Source organism: Pleurodeles waltl, chromosome 11 (assembly GCF_031143425.1).
Source record: "Pleurodeles waltl isolate 20211129_DDA chromosome 11, aPleWal1.hap1.20221129, whole genome shotgun sequence".
NCBI lineage: Eukaryota > Metazoa > Chordata > Amphibia > Caudata > Salamandridae > Pleurodeles > Pleurodeles waltl.
In genome coordinates this window covers 929,679,259-929,698,385 of record NC_090450.1, presented here as the reverse complement: position 1 = coordinate 929,698,385, position 19,127 = coordinate 929,679,259, and the positions used below count along the sequence as shown (strand labels likewise).

Sequence of the window (19,127 nt, the reverse complement as noted above, 5' to 3'; positions counted from 1 at the left end):
ATGGAAGTCTTTAACTTAATGAATGATCTTTTCTTGTCTTTTTCTCACCTCAAAAACGTTCAAAACTGAAGAACTGTAGGAAAGACTGGCATTGAGGATGTTAGGTAATCGCTTGGCTGTGCGAATCTCATCAAAGTACCCCTTCTCTCATCTACAGGAAAATGTTTCAGCAGAAGAGTGCAAGTGGGATCACTGGACTATAACTAAAAAGAAGCTCTCCATCACAGGACACGTTTGGCTCCTGGTTCTCCTCTGCTTTTGACCCATACGTGTCCAAGTGACCAAGGATTTGAGAAATCTGTTCTTCTTATCCCACAGTTGAATATGAAAGAAGCTTTAAATTCCATAATAATTTAAATCTTCTGAAACAAACCGATCACATTCCATAGGAGCATAACTATTTGCTTATCACCATAGATGTTTGCATAGTATCACAGAACACAGTAAAGGCTTAGAAGCCTTACAACCTTTTATGATTTGAAATCTGCTAAATATTTAAGCATTCTTTGATATTATTGACTATGACTGAATTTGTGTTGGAGAATAACTGTTAATTCTCTATATGGAGAATGATGAAAAACGGCTCCAGGCTTGCTCCCTCATATGCAGATCTTTATATTAGGCCTACGTGAGTATAAATTATGCCAGCATAATACCTGTAATTTTAGGAATTTTGTGTTATAGGTTTTACATGAAATTCCTGAAATTTTACCATTACACCATTTTGTATATTAATGTGTTACTGCCAACAGCACATAATCATGAACACTCAATTTGCAGTGAAAAGTTACCTTAAGTGCACGCAAACAGCAAAATGCAAGCAGCTTTTGTTTGTGGTGCCTTTGTTTAAATGCATTATCGCCCCCCAAAAATGATGTGAGAAGATTCTCGTTAAACTATAGCATGAATCAACAGATTCGCATTTCACGTAATTATGTGTAATTTAGCGTGATTTTGCTGTAATTACATGAATGCAATTTCAGTGAATTTTAAAACACCCGTATTTTTTGGAAGTGGCCAATTTTACTCCCTAGAGAAAGTAGTATACTAGAGTCGCTATATGGATGACATATTGATGGCCAGGAGAAGGACTAGAAGAACTGACTAATTGCCATGGATACTTGAAATTTAATTAATTCAATGAAGAGCTCAGACTGGTATTTAACACACATACATTTGCACGGAAAAACCAAGACACAATATACCCAATGGAAAATCACATGAAAGAAAATCACTTGCATGGGGGTATTGAGAAAATAAGATTTGTTGGTATACAACAGATCAAACTAGAGAGACCAGAGGGAAATTTTGAATTGAAATTTAGATCAAACAGGACTTTCTGGATTCAATGATTAGATACTGTTAACCATGGACTGAATCCTTTTAGAGAGCTGTACACTTTACTTTGAGCTGCTTGGAAGCGGCTGTTTGTCAATCATATGATTAATTCCCATCTAGTCTACATTGAGATGTTCATTGCAAATGTAACAGAAATTCTGAATGCACCATCATTAAGGCATTGGACCATAACACTACAGATTACAAGTTCTACACGGAGCTAAAACACAGACCTAGGATTTTAGAAGGAATTAAAGGCTGGAATATGAAATGGTTAATTCAAACTATTAGAAGTTGAATAGCGTACTTTTGGTGTAACTGCACTATTACGTAATGTTATAATCTGCAACAAGCTAACATAACTGAGGGAATACAGAAAATAAGAACTGACCTAAGTTAACTCACTAGACTTCAGTCTATTCATTTTAAGCCTGGGTAACTGCATGACTATATGAAGTCATAGAGTGTTTATCCAACCTAAAGACTGAGTCACATGAGTTCATAACTTAGAACATTTTGTACTGAGTAGACAGCCATTTATTTAATTTGAAGGTTAACATATTTTATTTGGTAACATTCTGCCGTGGATTTAATTTGAAAATTGGTCTGACATAAAAAAATATTACTTTTATCGATAAAACATATACTAGTAGTAATTAATAAAATAAATATTATTCTTTCTGAAGAATATATTTGGTCTGATTAATATGGAGGTTTTACATATTAACTTGAATATACATCTTATTAGAAATCTGTGTAATACTACCAATAAGTCACTGATCTACAATATTAAAGATGCAGGGTCTATAGTAAACTAGAATAGCTTTAAATGTATTTATTTATTACAAATACAATATCTAGCCACAGATTCCTTACCTTTGAATTTCCCAGGCGTCAGACTGGATCCTGAAGATTTTTCATGAGCAGTAACCCTGCGCACCAGTAGGTAGCGTTGATCGGCTCTGCGCAGTGGCCGCGCTGGAGTGATGTCTGTGTCATCTATATAGGCGTCACCTTAGCACACTGACGTCAGTTACTTTTCACAACTTTCTACACCAGGAGGGTGGAGCCATGAAGCGCAGTGACACTGGTGTGTCCAACTAGGACCCTGTAATGGATCATTCCTAACCCTAGCAATCTGTCCGCAGAATAGGAAGCATGGTTGGGTCAGTAAGAAAACTGCAGCTAAATATTGTCTCAACCAGATAAGGCATTACTGAAGGTAAGTAACTTGTTCATCTGATAGAGACTTCAAGCTACGGATTCCTTACTTTTAACTGTATACCCAAGCAATACCTTCCCTTTTGGTAGGTCTACTGACAAAGTCAGACTAAGAAGTCTTGTAGGACCAAACAGACAAAATGCCCGTCCCTGCAGACCTCACTATTCAGGCAGCAATGTTTGGTAAACGTACACAAGGAAGCCCACATTGCTACCTGGCAGATGTACAGGATTGGGACTCCTTGTGCTAATGCAGTGGTCACACCTTTAGCTCTGGTGGAATTAACCCATAAGCCTTCAGGGGGCTTTGTTAGTGTGCAGCAGATTTTGATGCAGAGAATGACCCATCAAGAGATGTGCAGCAGATTGTGATGCAGAGAATGACCCATCAAGAGATAGTCTGTTTCTGCAACGCCCGCTCTTTCTTCACTCCAACATAACCCACAAAGAGTTAGCAGTTCACCCGGAACTGATGTGTGCAGTCAAGGTAGAACCACAATGTTTTTTTAGGGTACAGTGGAGTCGGTCTTCTTCTTTAGAGAGATGTGGAGTGTAGGAAAGGCACTATTTTTGGCATGGTTACCCCAACTTTTTACCTGCTTATCAGTGTGTTTAGACTGTTTTCAATGGGATCCTGCTAGCAGAACCCTAGTGATTGTGCTCTCTCCTCTAAGTTTGATTGCTTTGGTACCCTTTACACCCTACAATTGGCATACTGGTGTACCCCTGTAAGTGCCTAGTATATGGCACTTAGGTACTCAGAGCATTGGTACACCAGGGGTCCCCCATGGGCTGCAGCATGAATTATGCCACCCATGGGAACCTATGCAAACTGTGTTTGCAGGCCTGCCATTGCAGCCTGTGTGAAAAGGTGCAGCCACCCTTTCACTTCTGGTCACGGCACCAGGTCACTGTAAGTCACCCCTATGGTAGGCCCTCCTAGCCCACAAGGCAGGGTGCAGGTTTCTGAGTGTGAGGGAACCCCTGCAGGAGCAGAGGTGCCCATACAAACTCCACTTCCAATGCACTGGACTTCATAAGTGTGGGGAAGCCATTTTTCCTGTGTACTGGCCACAGGTGGTCCAGTTAAATAATGGTAACTCCGAACCTAGGCATGTTTGGTATCACACATGTTGGAATCATACCCAAATACTTATGCTAAGATTGGTGGCACGATTCCATGCACTCTGGGGGCGCCGTAGTATTGATCCTACCAGTCTTATAGGGTTTTATGGCAGCCTATGCTGCTGCAGCCCCACAGACAGCTTTCTGACATCCAGCTGCTTGACCAGCACAAGCAGGGGAAGGCAGAAAAAAAGATTTCCCGAGGGAGAGAGAGTGAAACACCCTCCCCCTTGGAAATAGATGTTACAAGGCTGGGGAGGGGTAGCCTCCCCGCGCCACTGGTTTCCATGCACCCCTATGGTAGGCCCTCATAGCCCAGAGGGCAGGGTGCAGGTCCCTGGGTGTGAGGGTACCCCTGCATGAGCAGAGGTGCCCATACAAACTCCAGCACCGTTGCACTGGACTTCTTCAGTGCGGGAAAGCCATTTGACTTGTGTACTGGACACAGGTGTCCAGCTACATAATGGTAACTCTGAACCTGGGCATTTTCGCTATCAAACATGTCAGAATCATACCCTAATACTACCATGCAAGTCAGTACCCCCCGTGCACCATGTCTTTTGCATTTTCTCCAAGGGGTCTTCAGGCATCGTGTAGCCCCAGCCCTCAGACTCCTTCCTACAACGCACAGCTCCCTGAGTGGCCTTCCTGCGGCGTGGAATCTCTTTTCGTAGTGCTGCATGGGCTCCATTTGCACCTTCTGTGTCCCCGTCCTGTGGGACTCTTGGGAGTGCCTCCTGTGCTTCTGTGGGCTCTTTGTGACGCTGAGGGCCCCGGTGACTCTCTCTCCTGGTTTCAGTCCGCCTGGGCCTTGCTGGTCCACGGCAGCACCACTTTACGCCAACCGCAAGTTTTGCCTGTGCCAAGGCTTGTTGGTGGAATCCAGACACGCAACCCAACTGCAATCTTCCTTCCGGTGTGGAACATCACCTGCATCCTCCAGGAAATAGACTCCGACTCCAGGGCCGCAATGCTGAATTTCCTTCCTCACCGTTGACCAACTCCTGCATTCTCAGCCTGGTGGGTAGGGGCTCCTGCCCCCCCCCTGAACTGTGCTGTGTCTTCTGGACTTGGTCCGCTGTTTCCACAGGTCTTCCTCTTGAGGAATCCACCTTTGGGTTCTTGCAGTCAATTCTGGGTTTTGCAATTCCCTTCTTTTCTACTAACTGGGTGTTTTGGGGAAATTCTAGTAATTTACTCCTACCTTCCTGGTCGCTGAGTGGTGTTGTGGTACTTACCTTTGTGCTTTCCTGGTACCCCCAGCGGCCCTCTACACACTCCACTTACCTAAGTGGGAGTCAGACTCTTGCATTCAATTTTTTTTTAGTATATGGTTTCTGCTCACCCTAGGGTCACTATTCGCTATTGTGGTTTACACTGCTTTGCACTGCTTTCTATTTATTATTATGGCTATTTCTGACAACTAGTGTATACACCGTGTGTATTACTTACCTCATAAAGGAGTATTGCCTCTATAGTATTTCTGGTGCTGTGTTACTATAATAAAGTACCTTTATTTTTGTAACACTGTGTGGTTTCTTTCATTTGTATAAGTGCTGTGTGACTACAGTGGTATTGCATGAGCTTTGCATGTCTCCTAGATAAGCCTTGGCTGCTCATCCACAGCTACCTCTAGAGAGCCTGGCTTCTAGACACTGCCTACATTTCACTAATAGGGGATACCTGGATCTATTAGAAGGTTTAAGGACCTTTGGTACCCACTACACACCAGGACAGCTTCCTACTGTGGTGGTGCAGCGGTGGGATAAACACTTGCAATTGCCTTATCAATCTGTCACCTGGTACTTTCCACAGGAAAGACCACTCTTTACTTAGAGCTACACATAGTACCTAGTGTTAATAATCTAGTCTCTGTCTGGGTAAGCTAGGGGTCCAGGCATACCCTTGCTCCAAACTTCTTGATAGAGACTAGAAGTTTGGGAGGTTAGGCACACTCTACACCACTCTAACACATACCATGCCTGCAGCTGGGCACACCTCTGAGGCCATGGATTCTCCTTATGAGAACCTGACCTTCAAAGAATTGAAAGGGATATGTGCTGAAAGGAAGTTAGACATGGGGAGGAATCCTAATAAGAGTCTGCTCTTGCACCTCCTCCTTCAGGATGACCAGGGACAAACTGGTGATCGGGAGGAAGAGGAGGAGGAGAGAGTAGACTAACTCCTCAGAGATAAAAAGACAATTTAGATCTTGGGGGGGGGGGTCGTCAACAGGATACCTCCAAGGGTCACAAGGTTCCTAGCAGACCCACTAGCATAGCTGGAAGCACTGCAAGAAGTGGGAGTGCTAGTAGCCACACTAGTAGGGCTTCCTTTACACTCAGAGGGCTAGTGGAAAGAGTCAGTAAGCAGGAGGGGCAGATCCTCCTCTGTCCATTCCCATGTCACCTCAGTCTCTGAAATACAGACGTAGACTCCCTAGACAGTGAACTCAGGAAACTGAGGCTGGGAGAAGCCAGGTTGAGGCTGCAGCAGCAACAGCTAGCCCTAGACAGGGAGGGCTTAGCAATTAAGAGGTAAAGGCAGGGGTTAGGGCTAACACCCCATGGTGGCATCAGCTCAGGTGTTAGAGAGCACAGGGTCAAGGAGGACTCTTATGACTCTAGAAACCTGCACAAGACTGTTTCCTCCTACAAGGCAGAGGATGATATTTATAAATGGTTTGCTGCACTTGAGAGGACCTGTACAGTTCAGAGGGTCCCTCAAAGGCAGTGGGCTGTTATCCTCTGGTTGTCCCTCTCTGACAAAGGGAGGGACATACATCTCACTGTCAGAGAAGAGCATGCAAACAACTACAATATACTTAAGTCTGACCTCTTAGATGGTTTTGGTCTCACTACTGAGCAATACAGAATAAAGTTCAGGGAGACCAGAAAAGAGTCCTCACAAGACTGGATAGACTTTGTAGAATGTTCTGTAAAAGCTTTGGAAGGCTGGTTGCATGGCACCAAAGTGTCTGATTATGAGGCCCTATATAACCTGATTCTGAGAGAGCATATACTTAATAATTGGGTGTCTGATTTGTTGCACCAGTATCTAGTGGACTTTTAATTTGACCTCTCCCCAAGAATTGGGTAAGAAGGCAGATAAATGGGTCAGAACTAGGGTGAGCAGAAAAGCGCTTACAGGGGGTGACAAAGACAAAAAAAGGAAGCAGGTGAATCACATGACAAAGGTGGGGACAAATATAAAAAAAAGAGTCTACATTAGGCCCACAAAACTATTCTGGGAGTGGGTCTAAAAACTCTTCCTCTAATAATCAGGTGAAAAAGTCTTGGTGTTATATGTGTAACAACAGAATCCATAGACTAGGAGAGAGCTCCTGCCCTAAGAAAAACACCAAGCCACCCACCACTACACTGCAGAGTACCTGTGTGTGAGGGCACCCCTGCACTAGCAGAGATGCCCCCAAGACCTCCAGGACCATTGTCCCGGACTTCGTGAGTGTGGGGATGCCATTTTACGTGTGTACTGGACATAGGTAACTACCTATGGCCAGCTACATAATGGTAACTCCAAAAATAGGCATGCTTGGTCTCTAACATGTTAGAATTATACCCCAAGGCTTTTGCAAGCATTGGTTGTATGATTGCATGCAATCTGGGGGGGCTCCAGTGTGACTGGAGCGTTTTCCTTGCTGAGAGGAACGAATTAGTGTTTTACATATATATATATATTGGATTTCCCCCAAACCACCCCAAAGAATGAATGAAAAGAAGAAAAAGAAGACACCCAGAACAGCCGGCAAGGAACCAGCAGTGGAAAACCAAAAATGGAAACCTGTGGAGAGAGGGGACCAAGGCCAGACGTGTCTGTGGCCTCCAGGAGGAGTAGGAGACACTACCCACCCAGAGGTACCTTTGGAGTTGGTCGACGAAGAAGGAAGACACGTTAGCACTGCTGCACAGAAGCTGGAAAAGAGTTCCTGATGTGTGCAAAAGATGTCCCACGCTGGAAGCTGGATTGCAGATGGGTGTCGGTGAAGAATGTCCACAAACAAGCCTTGGCAAAAGCAAACTCGCAGTTGGAGGAAAAGAGGTGCTTCGGGGGACCAGTTATGTCCAGGAAGACTCTACCCAGGAGGGGGAGTCACGCATCACAGAAGGCCCACAGGAGCAGAGGCAGCACCTACAGGTATCCCACAGGACAGGGACACAGAAGTCGCAGAAGCAGCCCACGCAGCACCACAGAAGTTGCTCCCACGTCACAGGAGGACCACGCAGATGTCCAGAAGTTGCAGGAGGGAGTGCTGGGGGTTGGAGCTACACTTCGCCTGAACTTTCCCTTGGAGGTGAAGCAACAAGCCTTGGGAGCTGCAAAGGGTGCGGTGCACGGGGGTACTGTCTTGCGTGGAGTGGGAAGGACTTACCACTACCAAAGTGCGACAGCTGGTAGAGAGGACCAAGGGAGACTCTTTGGACCACCACCCGTGATGCAGGACCCACGCCACTCAGGATAAGGCGAGATCCACACAGCCAGTCTTCAGTGTAGCCAGCTACCTGCAGTTCCAGGGACGTAATGCCTTCACCCTTAGGGAGATTCCTTCTTCTTCTTGTGCAGGCTGAAGAGTTGCAGTCTTCTTAGGATGCACTGTAGGAGGCTGGCCTGGCTTGTAGTGGGTACCAGAGGTACTTACTCCTTGTGTCAGGTCCAGTTATCCCTTATTAGTGTAGAAGAGGTGTTTCTAGCTGCTTAGGCTGATAGAAGGTAGCTATGGCAAAGCAGCTTAGGCTAGGAACTAGGAGACATGTAAAGCTCCTACTATACCACTGGTGTCATATGCACAATATCATAAGAAAACACAATACACAGAAGTACTAAAAATAAAGGTACTTTATTTTTATGACAATATGCCAAAAGTATCTCAGTGAGTACCCTAAGTATGAGGATAAAGATATATGTACACAAACTAAACTTAGGTAAGTAATAGCAAGAAAAGTAATGCAAACAGTGTAGAATTACAATAGATTGCAATAGGAGCACATGGGTATAAGGGGAACACAAACCATATACTCCAAAAGGGAAATGCGAACCACAAATGGATCCCAAACCTATGTGGGCTTGTAGAGGGTCGCTGGGACTGTAAGAAAACAGTGAGGGTTAGAAAAATAGCCCACCCCAAGACCCGGTGTAAAGTGCACCTACTGCCCCCAGAGAGCACAGAAGTCGTGATAGGGGGATTCTGCAGGAAGAACAAACACCAGCAATGCAACAACAGTGGATTGCTGGACCTGAGTACCTGTAAGACAAGGGGACCAAGTCCAATAGTCACAACAGTGTCGAGAGTGGGCAGGAGCCCAGGAAATGCCAGCTGAGGGTGCAAGGAAGCTGCCACCGGTTGGAAGAAGCTTGGAGTTCTGCAAGAAAGAAGAGAGCTAGGGACTTCGCCTTTGGAAGACGGATGTCCCACGTCGCGATGAAGCTTGCACAGGTGTTCCCACGCAGAAAGACCACTAACAAGCCTTGCTAGCTGCAATGGTAACGGTAGAGGTTTTTGGGTGCTGCTGTGGCCCAGGTGGGACCAGGATGTCGCCACTTGGAGGAGGAGACAGAGGGGGCGCCCAGCAACTCAGGGAGCCCTCACAGAAGCAGGCAGCACCCGCAGAAGTACCTGAACAGGCACTTGGAAGTAAAGTGAACCGGAGTGCACGTGAAGTCACAAAAGGGAGTCCCACGACGCCGGAGGACAACTCAGAAGCCTGTGCATTGCAGGATAGAGCGTCGGGGACCCAGGCTTGGCTGTGCACGAAGGAAATCCTGGAAGAGTGCACAGGAGCCAGAGCAGCTGCAAATCACGCGGTACCCAGCAATGCAGTCTAGCGTGGGGAGGCAAGGACTTACCTACACCAAACTTGGACTGAAGAGTCACTGGACTGTGGGAGTCACTTGGACAGAGTTGCTGAGTTCCAGGGAACACGCTCCTCAGGCTGAGAGGGGACCCAGAGGAGCAGTGATGCAGTCTTTTGGTGCCTGCGTTAGCAGGGGGAATATTCCGTCGACCCACTGGAGATTTCTTCAGAGCTCCTGGTGCAGGGAGGAGGCAGGCTACCCCCAGAGCATGCACCACCTGAAAACAGTCGAGAAAGCCGGCAGGATGAGGCGATACAAGGTTGCTAGTAGTCGTCTTGCTACTTTGTTGCGGTCTTGCAGGCATCCTGAGCAGTCAGCGGTCGATCCTTTGCCAGAAGGTGAAGAGGGAGATGCAGAGGAACTCTGGTGAGCTCTTGCATTCGTTATCTGAAGAATTCCCCAAAGCAGAGACCCTCTTTAGCCAGAAAAGGAGGTTTGGCTACCAAGGAAGGAGGATTGGCTACCAAGAGAGGTAAGAGCCTATCAGAAGGAGTCTCTGACGTCACCTGCTGGCACTGGCTACTCAGAGCAGTCCAGTGTGTCCCCAGCACCTCTAAATCCAAGGTGGCACAGGTCTGGGACACAATGGAGGAGCTCTGGGCACCTCCCCTGGGAGGTGCAGGTCAGGGGAGTGGTCACTCCCCTTTCAATTGTCCAGTTTCGCGCCAGAGCAGGGCTGGGGGATCCCTAAACCAGTGTAGACTGGCTTATGCAGAGATGGGCACCATCTGTGCCCATCAAAGCATTTCCAGAGGCTGGGGGAGGCTACTCCTCCCCAGCCCTGACACCTATTTTCAAAGGGAGAGGGTGTAACACCCTCTCTCAGAGGAAATCCTTTGTTCTGCCTTCCTGGAACAGGAATGCCTGGACCCCAGGAGGGCAGAAACCTGTCTGAGGGGTTGGCAGCAGCAGCAGCTGCAGTGGAGACCCCGGAAAGGCAGTTTGGCAGTACCCGGGTACTATGCTAGAGACCCGGGGATCATGGAATTGTCCCCCAATGCCAGAATGGCATTGGGATGACAATTCTATGATCCTAGACATGTTACATGACCATGTTCGGAGTTACCATTGTGACGCTATACATAGGTAGTGACCTATGTATAGTGCACGCGTGTAATGGTGTCCCCGCACTCACAAAGTCTGGGGAATTTGCCCTGAATGATGTGGGGGCACCTTGGCTAGTGCCAGGGTGCCCAAACACTAAATAACTTTGCACCCAACCTTCACCAGGTGAAGGTTAGACATATAGGTGACTTATAAGTTACTTAAGTGCAGTGGTAAATGGCTGTGAAATAATGTGGACGTTATTTCACTCAGGCTGCACTGGCAGGCCTGTGTAAGAATAGTCAGATCTCCCTATAGGTGGCAAAAGAAATGCTAAAAAATTATATGGGTGTACCAGTATGCCAATGTGAATTGGTAAATTTAGTCACTAGCCTGTTAGTGACAAATTTGGAAAGCAGAGAGAGCATAACCACTGAGGTTCTGGTTAGCAGAGCCTCAGTGAGACAGTTAGGCATCACACAGGGAACACATACAGGGCACATACTTATGAGCACTGGGGCCCTTGCTGGCAGGGTCCCAGTGACACATATACTAAAACAACATATATACAGTGAAATATGGGGGTAACATGCCAGGCAAGATGGTACTTTCCTACATGCACATCTGGGGAAATGTTGCAAAGCTAGCAGGAGTTCCAGATACAAGGTTGCAGAAGAGTCTCCCTCGTGGATCTCCAGTTTGTAGGTTCCTGGGTGGTCCAGTCGAGGTTCCTGAGGCCAGAAGTCGAAGCAGAGGTTGCAGAGGAGTCCTGCTGGGGTCTTGCAAGCTGAATCTGTGGACCCACCCCAGAGAAAGACACTATATAGGCCAAAGAGGGGGCTTGGTTACCTAACCAGGTGAGGGGTGTCTCTGATGTCATCTGCCTGGCCTGGCCACTCATATGCTCCCAGAGTTCCCTGCCAACCTTAGAATCAAGATGGCAGAAGCCAAGGACGCTCTGGAGGAGCTCTGGGCACCACGCTTGGGGTGGTGATGGACAGGGGAGGGTTCACTCCCATTTTCGTTGTCCAGTTTCACACCAGAGCAGAGACTGGGGGGTCCCTGAACCTGTGAAGACTGGTTTATGCACAGAAGGCACCAAACGTCCTTCAAACCATACCAGTGGCTTTGGAAGGCTACCTCTCCGAAGTCCAGTAACACCTATTTCCAAAGGGAGATGGTGTAACACCCCTCTCCCAAAGGAAATCCTTTGTTCTGCCTTTCTGGGCTTGAGCTGCTCAAGCAACTGGAGGGCAGAAAACTGTCTGTGAGGTGGCAGCAGCTAGGGCTGCCTGGAAAACCTCAGAGGGCTGAAGGAGCAATGCTGGGGATCCTCTAAGGAGACCCCAGAGTGCACAGAATCATACAACCAATACTTGGAAAAGTATTGGGGTATGATACAGACATGTTTGATACCAAACATGCCTTGGTTCGGAGTTACCTGTATGTAGCAGACTGGGATTCTAAAGGGTTCAGTGAAACCTCGCATCCTTCCCCAAGGCCCAGCCCTTCAGTATAAGGCTGAGGCACCGACATAGGACACAGGGGTCCTGTTGTGCCAGAATTGGTATTGGTCAGCTCAGTTTTGGCTGTGTCAGGTTCGGGGATCCAAATGGGGATGGCGCCATTCAGTGGACATTGAGGCACCAGGAGCATCAGCATTAAGATGGGTGTCAGAGAAGGTGACCGTGGCTAGACCAGCACTAGTCTGGATCCATGGTCAGATCAACGGGGGCCCAACGGAACTAAGGGTGAAGCCACCAGAGTGGAACTAGATGGGACCCCCTCTGACTCTGTGGTGTCTGAAGGCACTCCAGAAGGGTCAGCCTGCACAAAAATGAGCCGGACGGCCTCGTAAAATTCTTTAAGTTGAGTAGGGGTCGTTCCCGCTTTCAGAAAACCGGGGAGGCACGGAGTGGGCCTTATCATAGGTTCCGAAGAACCATGCCTCGAATGCCAATGTTCCTTCGCAGCGTCAGCCAGTGAATGAGAAGTCGAAGCATGCTTCGACTTTTTGTGTTTTTTATGCCTCTTAGCTGAATGTCTCGACGACTTCAAATGGGACAAAGAGGAATTGCGGCTCCTGGAGCGGACACAGGACCTTCCTCTCAACCGGGACGAGAACTCTGAGGAGTCACCTGCCGGGCTACTAGTAGCTTTAGGGACCACTCAACTCAAAGCCTTCAGCACCATGGCCCGGCAGCAGGAGCACGATTTGTAGTTGTGGTTGCGCTCCAGAAACCACAGACACATGAGGTGTGGGTCTGTAACCGTCATGTCACGAAGACATGCACCATACAGTTGGAATCCTGTTCTACTTGAAGACATTCCCTCGACACACCAGGCTGAAAAAAACTCAAAAAAGTTCAACAAAACACTGAAAAATTCTGTCAAAAAGTGACAGAGGGGTAGCTCTTCTCCGGATCTGTGCTGACTGGTGCAGAAAGAAAAGAACTGACGTTAGACCGCCGAGGTAGTGCTATATAGGTGACACCGATGTCACTTACGGCACGGACGATGTGCTAAGCTGATCAACGCCACCTACAGGCGTGCAGGAGTACTGCTCCCGAAAATTCTTCCAGATCTAGTCTTATGCCTGGAAAATTCAAAGGTAAGGAATCTGCAGCTAGAAGTCTCTATCAAATGATATAGCCTGCAGTCTCTGTTTATTAGCATGTACTTAGAGATATCCTAGTTTTGGATTTCGTACATTGATTGTTATTATAGTAATGTATAAGGGGAGCATTTTTTCAGTGATGTTTTTATAACCATTAACATCTCTAATGAAGTGGGTTTTTCAAAGAAACATGTTTTGGCTGTTTTTTGATGGAATGTAAGTCCACTTATAAAATTATGAAACTACTATGGAATCTGATGGTTTTTTAACTTGCAAGTACCAATAAAACATCGACAGACTTCCAGATGTGAGATTGTGCTCTCTACAAGATAGCAACTAATCAACAAATAATACTGACTGAATGAACTTTGATTTATTACAGACCTGATATCTAGTCATCCCAATACCAGAGTTCTTGCCAGTTTCCAAATTACACCACACGCGTAAAGGTTGGCATAGGTTGTTTATTGCACAGGGCATCTAAACTATTACCCTTCTTCAATTTTAAAGAATGAAGTTCTGATTAGCCTCTTTCTGCATAATCAAGATATACTTAATTGGCATCAAAGGAAGTAATGAGTGTGTTTTCAAGGGACTTAAATAACTACCCTTCTTAGAATACCAATAAATATTAAATTTCACAAAAGCCCTGAAACATTACTTGGAACATCTGAGCCACCAAAGCCTTAGTCAAAATACTTATTTCTGTGAGTAGCTGTATCATACTACTGGCTTAGGTATGACTTACTGCTGCATTTCCAGGAGTAAAACACACTTTCTGAACATATCAGACACTTCAGCTTTTACAGAGTGATAAGGAACCCACATTTACATGTTTAATTGACAGTAAAAAGCAATGTTAAAGCTGATTAAAATGTAAGAGAAAAAGGCAAAAAAGAGCAATAGTTTCTGGATTCAAGTCCTAATCCAAATGTCCATAAAGGTGTGCACAAACAGCTAACAGTGCATTTGAACTGTAAGTAGATGAATCGCAAAAGTTAGCTTAAAAAGTGAATACTAAAAGGAACTGAGATTAAAACTGAAGCTGTCTTTAAGTTTATACCTTTATTTATAGGTCAAGTACCGTTGAGTGCAACAAAATCATAAACAAATTGTATGGAACTGAAATGTAATATAGACATACCTGCAGGAACTTTCAGAATAACATTTAGAAACTACAGAGTCTGAATTAAGTTATTTATTACAGTTCATTGGAGGGCACCAAGAAAGCTTATGATATAAAATAACAACATTACTTCATTTCTTCATATACAGTACATGTCAAAAGTGGAAAGAAAAGGTGGATCTAACTTGAAAGGGCCTTATTTGCAGTACATGCGAGATAAACACCCTTGAAGACTATCAAATAATATATTTGCATTATTGTTTAATATTTAATTAGTATTACCATTACCACTGTGTTATTACTTACCAGTTTGTTGCTGTACACTTTGAAGATTTAGTTAAACAAATTCGGACAGCAGAGATCTTACCTCATTAAGGTCAGGCGAGCCTCTTTTCAGTTCTCCTGCCATTACCAACACAGATTTAAGGGCTCGGAGTCCAAAATCATAATGATGCTGCTTGGAGAGCTGTTCCCTTGCAAGCTTGTACAATACGGTCATCTTTTTAGCGAGGTTCTATATGAGGCGGAGAAGCATATTTGGTATTAGGACTCCTAATCAAGATCACAGTACAGTAAAGATAAGGTAAACAAAGGAAATGCAGCCCACATATATAAGCAAAAAAGAAGCATCCAGTGGAAATTGAAGGGAAGGAGGATGGAATATTAAAGGTGTTGCAAAAATGGAGAACTGGAGTGTCGAACAAAATGCGAATGGGCTATCGGACTCTTGTCAGTTTCTATGTATGAATGTCAGCGTGAATGAGGTGTTAGCAAATTAGTGCCCCCAGACATTGTCACTGGTTAAAAAGCAGATCCTAGCCTCACCAGTGAATCCACCACTGAACAATCACAAATTCCTCCACCCTGCCTCTCTCTGCTTCAGACATTCGCATTGGTTTCAAGCAGCATGCTTAAGCCAACCCTGCTCTCACTGACCGAGGTGAGAGATGCGTACCAAAACCTTTGGTGTGCATTATTGAGAGAGGGAGGATTGGTGAATGAAAGTGTACATATGCCTGAAATAATTTGCTGAGGACAAGATTCACACATTTTCAGCCTTCAGTAGGTGTGATTCCTGAACTGCAGAAGCAAGACAGCAGTACTACTGGTTTACAACTAACTTTAGTGATACGTCAAGAGTCTCACAGTATAATACAAGCAAAACCTTTGAGAGTCAGCACAGAGTTGTCGCACAGAGCTGTGGATCACAGGCTTAGACTCTTAGGGACTTTCCAAAGTATTTGGCCAATGCAAAGTGAAGCAAATGGTATTCTGTGCTGTGCTGCTTTGTGTCACTTTGATGCACTTTAGGTCCAGAGGGAATTACTTGGGTATTCTATAGGTGGGTCTGCACCTGCACCCCATGTTTTTGACACAAAGCCCGATCTACAGAGAGAGCCAGACCAGGCTCTGTGTCAAAAACACCTTTAAAGGTGCTAACAAGTAAAATGCTTTGATTTCTCCAAAGGTTCTAAAAATTGTGTGTGCTGCCCTGCACAGCACACATACAATGTGGATAATGTTTCAGAATGGGTTTAGGGATAGGATGTTGTGCTGGAAGGTTATGCTAGACAGCACACACACACTTCTACGTCATGGCTGGCAAAGGTTGTGATTGGTGCTAGGCAGCCTGTTAGCACACTAATGGACAGGGTCAGCTACTTTGATTCCTAAGCTTTGTTGGTCTAAAAAAATAATAAATCTGCTCCTCAATAATCTATATACTTAGAAATTTGTGTTTTAGGTCCAGCATTGCAGAGAGTGTTTTTGTATGGTACATAAAACGCAACAATACCTCTTTACAGAACAGCAAATTTTAGGAAAGCGGCATGTAAAGTTCATACTTATCTAGGTAGGAAATCATTGGCCCTTAAGCAAGTGTCAGAGGTGGAGTGCTTGGCTAGTTAGCTGGCTAGTTACTGATATCAGCAGCGATAAGAAGGTTATAAGTTTGAATTTCAGCATGCCAGACCCAACCGTTACTCCTTACAAGGTTACTAAGGTGAGTAGCATTAAGTAAGATAAGAGAAACATGTTATTTGCAGCACTTAGAAATTGAAGAAGATTAGAATGAAAGGTTACAAAAAGCAAGGTATTATTATAATAATTATTAATAATAATAATATTGTTATTATTGTTATTAAGAATATTTCTTTACGTTTCTGAATCCAGTCACGAGGAGCATTTTGCATCATTTGCAACTGAGCCTGTAGAGATTTTGGTTGCCCATATATACATTTTATTCATTGTCTAAGAGTAAATTCAACAACACTGGATGTTCACAACAAGAACACTGTTCCGCAGGAATCAACTGCCCCATTTAGCAAAGATGGCACAGTTTGTAGGCTGAACACAAAATTAAGCAAATAGCAAATATACAGTCACACTGTGATCTCTTGAGTCAAAGAGTTTGACCTTACTCCTTGCTCTAGAATCTGGTTCACAGGAGAAGTCATGTTTTTTCTATGTAAGCGAAATATTCCAAGCATTGAGCTCTAGCCATTCTTAATTGCTAGCTCACCCACTCCAACCAACTCCCCGACCTGCCACTCAGCTCGCTGGCACATCCCTTACCTGCCTCTCTTTCACCCCTTCCCCTCAGTACTGTTACTCCAAAACTGTTCCCATTGCCATGCTTCCCCCATTGGCAACCATTCATACTCCTTTATATCCTCCAGCTTCCAACCCCCTCCTTATGCCCCGTTGTAATGCCCCTCTGTTTTAAGCCACAAACATTTATAAGCATAGGTGACACAAAACATTTACGGTCTGATTTAGAGTTTGTCACAAATATGACAGATTCATCTTTTTCCCCAAGTGATGGTCTTCTCACTCTGTCATGCTGCTGCGAGGTGTGTTCCTGTTGGTTCTGCTTGCTTGGCCCAACCGAACTGGGGCTATCAGTGTGGGTGCATCAGACTATCTGCTGCATTTACAGTGGACGCTCTGATGCACTTTGTTTTCCTCAGCTCAGGGTTTCCAAATAGGAGAATATTACAAAAGGCAACCTAACACTGGAAGAAAATTCCCATGGTGTCTGGGATATTAGTTTTGTGTTTTACAAAAACAAGCTCTCTTTCAGAGTTTGTATTTGAAAAATAGAAAGGTTTGCTGAAATATGACCTCCCTCAGCAAACCTTCAGAGCAGCCACCAAAGAAGCAGCTCCTCTGGAGATACAGAGAGCTCCGCAGGTCGATAGAGATTTCTAAATATGATGGGAGGTAGCCCTGCCAGGATAGCGAAGGTAATGGCTCACACCTCCCTGGCAGATGGCAGGCCACCCACCATACTCTAAATGAGGTTCTTAATATTAAAAACTGTATCTAACCAATATTGCCCTCACAATAAGATTCCTTACCTTTGCCAAAAGAAATCCTTCTGAAAAGAGCATAATTTCACAGATTTGCTGTAGATCTGGCACAATCACAACCACAGGCCTGAAGAGAGCCTTAACTGACTCTGGCAGCTCCGTTCGGCCAGCATAACCAGGATTCATGGTGATGAAGATTCCCATCCGGCTATCCAAAGCGATTTCTTGCCCTTCAAACTAGAGCCAATAACTCAAGTTACTATGGTATGCATTGTTCAATTTACCAAACAAATAATAATAAAAACAACAGTATTCATAGATAATATACGCATGTCCCAATTTTAAAGCACTACCTTTTAAACAATGAATGCGAGTCATACCTGAAATCTCTCTAGGTGATGGATAAGAGCATTTCTGATAGTCTGTATCTGCGATGAGATGACGGAGAGCACAGAGGCATCGATACGATTGAACTCATCAAAGCACCCCCATGCCCCACATTGGGCGAGGCCAGAAAATATTTTACCAACTGCCTGAATTCAAAATAAGAGGCAAATATTGTTACTTAAAGCACAACAACATATAATTAACCAATTTACACCGTGCTACAAGCTCACAGTCAATCATGATTTATTTTGGGAAAATCGCATACTCGCAGTGAACAGACAATTCAAAATGATGAAAAAAGATACACAAACTCATTAACAAGCTCTCCTCTAGTAAGCAACTGCTTCAGTCTTGGTTAGGAACAGTAAACGTGCTGATTTATGTTAAAAAAGGACTCACAATATTTCAGAAAATATTGATCTATCACTCTAATACATTTCATATCACACATTTATGACAAGGTTATTGCATGACTTGAAGTATGGTTTGAAAACACCTAATCGTTTGTGATCAGGCTTTTGTTTGAACCATCTAATCACCAATTATGTACATATTCCGAGTTCTGGGAAGGAGAGGTAGCTGGATGCTGTAATTTGATCTGCTATTTGCAACAGATATTATACTTGTGTGGCTCATACACCTATCTTGTGGAATATATAAGTCAAAAAAAGAAAAAGAGATAACGGGCTTCCAAGTAAACTTCTATGTGCCATACAAGCTTTGTGCTCCAGCCAATTGACTGGGCCATAACAGTGCTCAAACTATCAACTTCCCTGTCTTCAGTACAATGAGGCAAGGATGTGTTTGCCACATCTCTCTTTTTTTTATTTTTAATATCAGCGTGAAATGGCTGGTGGGGCTGTCACTGGTGGAGACCCCAGGGGCACTACAGGGACATCAACTAGCATTCTAGTCGTGTCTGAGGCCCCGCCTACTGCTCAGCTGCGGCAGGCTCATAGGCCGCAAGAACGAGAGCAACGGGGAAATGAGAAGAACCGGGAAGGAGGAAGATGGAGTTTCCTGATTGACATGAAGAAGAAGGCAAAGAAGAGGAGTCGAGTGGAGGGCAGGAGAACAACGACCAAAG

At 44.9% G+C, this 19,127-nt stretch overlaps 1 protein-coding gene across 1 annotated transcript in view; it reads right to left on the bottom strand.

Annotated features, from left to right (window-relative positions):
- Positions 1-19,127, bottom strand: part of DNAH10 (dynein axonemal heavy chain 10) — a 1,282,131-nt gene that overhangs the window by 590,377 nt on the left and 672,627 nt on the right. The window contains exons 34-36 of the mRNA XM_069215014.1: positions 18,034-18,186; positions 17,702-17,890; positions 14,710-14,856 (exon numbers count right to left, since the gene is read on the bottom strand). Of these exons, the coding sequence (XP_069071115.1) occupies positions 14,710-14,856; positions 17,702-17,890; positions 18,034-18,186 (489 nt within the window). The remainder of the gene's footprint in view (positions 1-14,709; positions 14,857-17,701; positions 17,891-18,033; positions 18,187-19,127) is intronic.